Genomic DNA, 6,841 nt, shown 5'->3' with positions numbered 1-6,841 from the left:
GAAGGGATTGTTTTAAGGGGTGACCAACGTTAAGGTGTGTGCCCGGGACACGGAGGTCGCTCAGTAAATGCCAGTTCTGTCTGGTCTTTTTGAGAGTAAAGCTTGCATCTTGCTCACCCTATCGCCCTTGCTCTTGGCACGTAATGAGTGCTCAGGAAAATATACCGATTCAATGAATGCAGAGCCAGCAAAAGGAATTTTTCATTCTTGTCATTTTTTAGCAGAGTGAGTCCTAAATGAGAAATACTGCGCATCCCCCTTTCCAGGTTTTGGCAGTCATGGTCGCGGAAGTGCCGGTCCGGGCGCGGGTCCCGCGTGAACCCGGGAGCGGGTGCGGGTGAGGTCTGTACCTGTGAGGGCGCAGCGGGGCCGTGGGAAGCCGCCGCCGCCGGCAGAGGGCGCCCCGGGCCTGCGGAGCTCGTGGTGCTGGGGTTGGGGCGCTCTCCGGGCGCCGAGCACCGGCTGCAGTCCGGCGTTGACCGCAGCCCGCGACGCGCCGGCTGTCCCGGCGGAGTGGGGAGTGAGTGGCCTCCGGGCGCAGCGGAGCGCACCTGCCAGGCGCGCCGCAGCGCCGAGCCCTCTCCGAGAGCGGTGGGTACGGGCGCCGGCGGGGCACGCCTCACCCTAGTTGGGGGACACTTGGAGACAGCGCAGGTCGGACGCCCGCCGTTCCAGGGCTTGGTGTGCGTGGGTGAGTGGGCAGGGTCCCTGCTTGCTTCGGTCTTTGGGAAGGGCGTGGGGTCGACCCCAGTGAATGTCGGTCGGCCGAGCTTCGCTTTCAGGCGACTCGGGCTTACTCGAGGTACTAACGTCTGGCGGGCCCTGTCGCGTGCTGTCCAGGGGTCCGAGGGGCCGCGGGTTAGCCGGTACCCCAGGGCGTGCGAGCGCTCACCTGGGAGTCCCCCGCCCCCCGTTTCGCCCGCGGCACCATCCAAGGGACCACGTGCGGCTGTCGCCCGCAACTCTGCCTGTCAAGCGAAGCCCGCCCCCAGGCAGGGCAGGGGAGGGGACGCGGGGGCGGGGTGGGCTGTGCCCCGCGGGAACCCGGCTGGCCCGTGCGCCCTCCGCTGCCAGCTCGGCGCTCTCTGCCTGGCGTTCCCACGGGCTCCCGGGAGCTAGCGGACAGCGCGGCGGAGAGGCGCAGAGCCCTGCCCCGAGGGGCCAGAGGCCACCCGAGGGGCGCCCGGGCGCTCGGTTCTGGGGAAAAGGCAGCGAAGGAAAGAAGCTCTCCAAGTGACTAGTCCTGGAGGTGCCCTCTATCAAGGAAGTGACGAGCGCCCGGGAGCCCTTTTCCCGGGTGTCCTCGGCTTTAGACAATCATTAGCCTTTGGAGGCAGTAGGGCAGCGCCGGCCCCGGGGGACCTGGCCTGGGATCATTTCCCAAACCTGCCCTGCGATTTTTGCGCATCAGGAGCCAGACCCCGGCTGCGCGCGCCGGGCAGGAGTCGGGCGCACCTCCTGGGCGTTGCGGAGCTGCGGCGCCTAGCGAAGCCCGCTGTCCGAGCTCCAGGGGCTTTGAGAGAGACAACCTCAAGGCAAGGTAGGTGGCTCGGACAGTCGAAGTGGGTTTGATACGGATAAAGCTGCGATCGGCTCAAGTCCTGGCGAACAACCTTTGCTTTCTTTTTGCTTTTTAAGGGCGTTTGGAGGGCTGCGGTGTAGCCAAGGGGCTTGGAGGAGTGAGGCATGTATTTTCAGCTGCACCTTCAAAAGGGGAGAATTCCGTCACCACCAGAGAGGCAACAGCCCCAGTATATGACTGCAATTGCCTAGATCCGCAGAGGCCTGGGAGTCTCTGGATGGATAGCTTAGAATATGCTAAAAAGCCAATGCCTTCTATGGAGAATTGAAGGGCCAGCTGGTCAACACGACAGTGACCTGGAGCAAGGGAGTCAGAAGACAGTTGTAGCAAGCAAGAGGGACCTTCCAAGGGGCTGACTTGGGTTGCCAAGGGCAGGCTCCTGCCACGCAATTGTTGCAGCCCTCTGATGGAATGCTGGTGAGGTCCTCCACCCAGGGGAGCCGGAGGGGCTGTGCCAGGGGCTGCCTGGTGAGTGAGAACTCCTGCAGGTTGGACTGACCCCTCATCCCTGCTTAGGAACCGGAGCGTGTCAGAGCCCCCTATGTGCTCTCCCTCTGCAAGATGAGGACTCTGAACACCTCTACTATGGATGGGGCTGGGCTGGTGGTACAGAGAGACTTCTCCTTCCGCATCCTTACAGCCTGCTTCCTGTCTCTGCTCATCCTGTCCACACTCCTGGGGAACACACTGGTCTGTGCCGCTGTCATCAGGTTCCGACACCTGCGGTCCAAGGTGACCAACTTCTTTGTCATCTCCCTGGCCGTATCGGATCTCTTGGTGGCTGTCTTGGTCATGCCCTGGAAAGCGGTAGCGGAGATTGCTGGCTTCTGGCCCTTTGGGTCCTTCTGTAACATCTGGGTGGCCTTTGACATCATGTGCTCGACCGCGTCCATCCTCAACCTCTGTGTGATCAGCGTGGACAGGTATTGGGCCATCTCCAGCCCCTTCCGGTATGAGAGGAAGATGACCCCCAAGGCAGCCTTCATCCTGATCAGCGTGGCGTGGACCTTGTCTGTACTCATCTCTTTCATCCCAGTACAGCTCAGCTGGCACAAGGCGAAACCCACGAGCTCCTCCGACGGCAATGCCACTTCCCTGGGTGACACCCTGGACAACTGTGATTCCAGCTTAAGCAGGACATATGCCATTTCATCCTCCCTGATAAGCTTTTATATCCCCGTGGCCATCATGATTGTCACCTACACCAGGATCTATAGGATCGCCCAGAAACAAATACGGCGCATCTCGGCCTTGGAGAGGGCAGCAGTCCATGCCAAGAATTGCCAGACCACTACAGGTAATGGAAACCCGGTGGAGTGTTCCCAACCAGAAAGCTCCTTTAAGATGTCCTTCAAAAGAGAGACTAAAGTTCTGAAGACTCTGTCCGTGATCATGGGGGTCTTTGTGTGCTGCTGGCTTCCTTTCTTCATCTTGAACTGCATGGTGCCCTTCTGTGGGTCTGGGGAGACCAAGCCCTTCTGCATTGATTCCATCACCTTTGACGTGTTTGTGTGGTTTGGGTGGGCTAATTCCTCCTTGAACCCCATCATTTATGCCTTTAACGCTGATTTTCGGAAGGCATTTTCAACTCTCTTAGGATGCTACAAACTTTGCCCTACCACGAATAATGCCATAGAGACAGTTAGCATCAATAACAATGGGGCTGTGGTGTTTTCCAGCCATCACGAGCCTCGAGGCTCCATTTCCAAGGACTGCAATCTGGTTTATCTGATCCCACATGCAGTGGGCTCCTCCGAGGACCTGAAGAAGGAGGAGGCAGGTGGAATGGCCAAACCCTTGGAGAAGCTGTCCCCGGCCCTATCTGTCATATTGGACTACGACACTGATGTCTCTCTAGAGAAGATCCAGCCCATCACACAAAACGGACAGCATCCAACCTGAACCCTGAGATGAATCCGGCCAGACAGGCTCATCCCAAAAACTGGAGGAGATTTTCAGTGGCTTGCTGTTAGGAAACCAAGGTGTGGTGAGACTCAGATGTCAGGCAAGCCCTCCTCTGCTGCTTTTCCTTAAACACACAACTAACTATATTTTAAAATACATTCCAGTGTGTTTTCTGTGTTGTTCATAGTGAATCAAAGAGGGACATATGTGAAGTGGACATTCACAGGGACGTGTCTTTGGCTCCAAAATTATTTTTAGAAACTGATTCTTATCTTAGGACTTAAAAAATAGGGCACAGAATCAACAATGAACAGCATCGCTTAAAAAATAAATCCTTTCCAGGAAGGAAATGAGAAGGGTTGAGTTTGCTGTGTACAAACAGGTGCTAACACTGGTCCAAGCAGAGTTTTCAGGTTGTAAAGGTAGGTGCATGCCTTCATAAATTATTTCTAAAAAATAATTGAGCCTTACAGTAGGAGTGGGATTTTTTTTTTTCCAGACTTGAGAGATGCTTTGTTGATATTGGTTTTATTTATTTATTGTATTATATGGATATTTTTAATTTATTAAATAAATCTATATTTATCAGATGTCATAGGATAAACTAATGAATTATCTGAGACCTTACAATCACATTTCATCCATCTAACTAGCACTTTATTGGCCAATGAAACAAACAGACAAACTCGTGAGATTCTAAATGCTCATGGGTAACCTCCAGAAACAGCAAAGACTGATAGGAAATGAAGTTGTGATACTTCTTTAAAATTCATTGGCATTAATAAACACGAGGTGAGAATTGACAAATGCTGTGAATGTTTTTTTTTCTAGAAAGATTTTGAAAAACTTAAAAAGGCATAGCTACTATTGTGTTCAAAATTTTTTAAATGACAGAGACTTTCCCAGGAGAGAGATTTGCAGTTCTGTAAATATCTTAAATAAAAACCAGCTTCAGAAGGACCTGACTTGAGATTTATGACCTTAGGTAGTAACAAAAAGTATGTGCCACTTTGTATTTATGTAAAATACTTGGCCCTCTGCGTCTTTTCTCATTTCAGCGTCAGATAGCTTTTCTGAACCAACAAGTGGCCGTCCTGGTTAGATACGTGTAGTGAAGACAGTAGGTTTCCTTAATATTTGGGTTACAACAGTCTCACCAACAGACAAAGGTCAAATCCTGCATCTCCATCTTACCAGGTCAAATCACACCACTCAGTGGGGCGACTTTTTGTAGTGCTTTAATCTGAATTTAGAATTGATTTGTTTTTTAAATCTAAATGTTAATAGTATACTAACGAATAGTGCCTCATTATCATCCTCGAGTTAGACATTTCTCTTGGTGGAAATAAAAGGAGATCCCTTCTCTTTGGGTGTGTTAAGTGCTCCCAAGCCACCAGGATCTCTTTCGACAAAGGCTAGCTCCTTCTCTGTGCTTTGGAATCAAGTTCCTATCTCATCCTCTCAACTGTATAAAGTATCATGAGTCTGTTTTGCCAGATGCTCATTCATGTGGGGGCATTTCAAGAGAATTTCTCTGAAATGTTTACAGAGTATTCTTGTTGATAAGCAATTTACACAGTGTCTAGATGAAATGGGTAACAAGAAGGAAATCTACTGAAAAATATCTCCTGCTTCAGGTCCGTGTTATTTATGCATTGTGAATGTTTCTTCATTTTATTGCCTGTATGCTTTCTTACATATAATAAAATTATTTTGTGAACTCAAATCAACCCTGATTGAGCTGTGTTGCATTTGTTAAGTGTGTTTTAAAAACGGGGCTACTTCAGACCTATGAGTAAGAAAACATGGGCATTTTCGAGGATACCTTACTTTTGTTTTTCTTTTTAATGGAAATTTCTCCTATTATGTATGCCACAGGTTGCCTTTGAATATTTAAGCAGGAAATGTTTTTGACTTGGACTACACACTCTTGTGGGGTTTTTTGGTCTTAAAAAAATATTTTTTGAAAAGAAACTCTCTTCACTTGCAGGATTACTTTACGTTTCATTTCACAGACTTGAAAGCTTTCTAAAATCTCTGCTTTTTCTTTCGAAGAGCCGCGAGATATTAAGTAATATAAAAACCACAGAAAAGACTGGCGTCCTGTGGGTTGTGTGGACCCTCAGCTTATGGCAGCTACTGTATTTATGGGTAGTGTTTGTTTTAAGAGTAAAATATTAGCAAGAATTTCTTTCTGGAGAAAATATACAGTTGTGTTGGGCTTATCAAAATATCTTATGGGGCATATCCATCAATCCTGCTAAACCTGCTTAGTTAATGTGCTAACCTTTTTTTTTTTTTTTTTCATCCTGAAGAAGGAGAATGACTGAACAGCAGGGGATGTAGAAATTAAGGGTTAAGTTTATAATTTGGAACATCACACAACAGATGGTGTCTTTTTAAATTCCATATTTGCCTTCCCCAGGCTTTGGCATATAATGAACATAACTAGAATGAACACCCATAAAGCACGATACCTCTTCTTTCTGCTTCCTGACTTTCTGGAGAGCTTTATTCTTTGCAGTTTAATTTTGTTCCTTAGTAGTCCAGCAGCACCAACTATGATACTCAGGGTTGTCATTGTCCAGCCAATGAAACATGGCACAAAAGCCTTCACTATTTATTTCATTGGCAGAGTGAAAAATAAATGATATGTCTAGAAACTCTATTAAAGAATTGTAAAATTCAGTACACCATGGATGAGACTGTACTTTGGGTTCCTGGCACCCAGGATTGATAAAAGTATCTTACGAAGTGTTGATTTTACTGATAGAATCTTTCAGAGAATTTAATTTATAACCATAAAAGCAAAATTACATTATGATTTTTATTTCATTTTTAGCTATCGTGATAAGGCTTCATAATGCTAAATATATGTGAAACACTTTAGCAAGGTAGAGAGAATTTAAAAGAAGTGTTCTTTTTCCCTTTCTATCTAAGAAGATGCCTTTCCTGGTCAAATAGATGCAGAGCTCTTACAGGTGATGGAACAACAGGAAGTCCTATGGAAGGGGGACTGAGCCCTGGGCCTCAGCGGGGAGATTTGGGGTGTGCGTGGAAAAGTCACTGCTTTCTCCTGGGATCTAAGCAGTGACAGTCTCCGAGTCTTACTTGCCCTGATTTATTAAACGGGAGGAACAAAACCTCTGCATCAACTTCTTCGGTGGAGGGATCGCTCCAAAAGGCAAATCAATACGTAATCTAACTTCAGGGACTTTCTGATTTCTTCACTCTCTGGGGCTCCGTCATGATTCCCGCCCTGGCCCGATTCCCTCCCTGGCCTGCACCAGCAGCATTTCACCTGGATCCGTCCACCCCCTTGGAGCCAGTTCACACATGGGGGCCTGGTAGGCA

General features: G+C 48.8%; 1 protein-coding gene across 3 annotated transcripts; it reads left to right on the top strand.

The window, feature by feature from the left end:
• Positions 1-479: 479 nt before the first annotated feature.
• Positions 480-5,199, top strand: DRD1 (dopamine receptor D1). 3 transcript variants are annotated; one of them, XM_078066889.1, is made up of 3 exons: positions 480-691; positions 1,412-1,540; positions 1,639-5,199. In XM_078066889.1, exon 3 carries the CDS (start codon positions 2,144-2,146, stop codon positions 3,482-3,484), a length of 1,341 nt encoding a protein of 446 aa, XP_077923015.1. In that variant the 5' UTR covers positions 480-691; positions 1,412-1,540; positions 1,639-2,143; the 3' UTR covers positions 3,485-5,199. The 3 variants fall into 3 exon arrangements, with proteins under 3 accessions (XP_077923015.1, XP_035968067.1, XP_035968066.1); XM_036112174.2 differs by lacking the exon at positions 1,412-1,540; XM_036112173.2 differs by lacking the exon at positions 480-691 and having other exon boundaries at positions 1,040-1,540.
• Positions 5,200-6,841: the final 1,642 nt, after the last annotated feature.

Source organism: Halichoerus grypus, chromosome 2, assembly GCF_964656455.1.
Source record: "Halichoerus grypus chromosome 2, mHalGry1.hap1.1, whole genome shotgun sequence".
Taxonomy (NCBI): Eukaryota; Metazoa; Chordata; class Mammalia; order Carnivora; family Phocidae; genus Halichoerus; species Halichoerus grypus.
The sequence above is the reverse complement of the archived record's forward strand: the minus strand, read 5'-3'. Positions and strand labels throughout refer to the sequence as shown.

Excerpts from the sequence above, each read along its gene's own strand:
- DRD1 (XM_036112174.2), top strand. The coding sequence starts at position 2,144 with ATGAGGACTCTGAACACCTCTACTATGGATGGGGCTGGGCTGGTGGTA.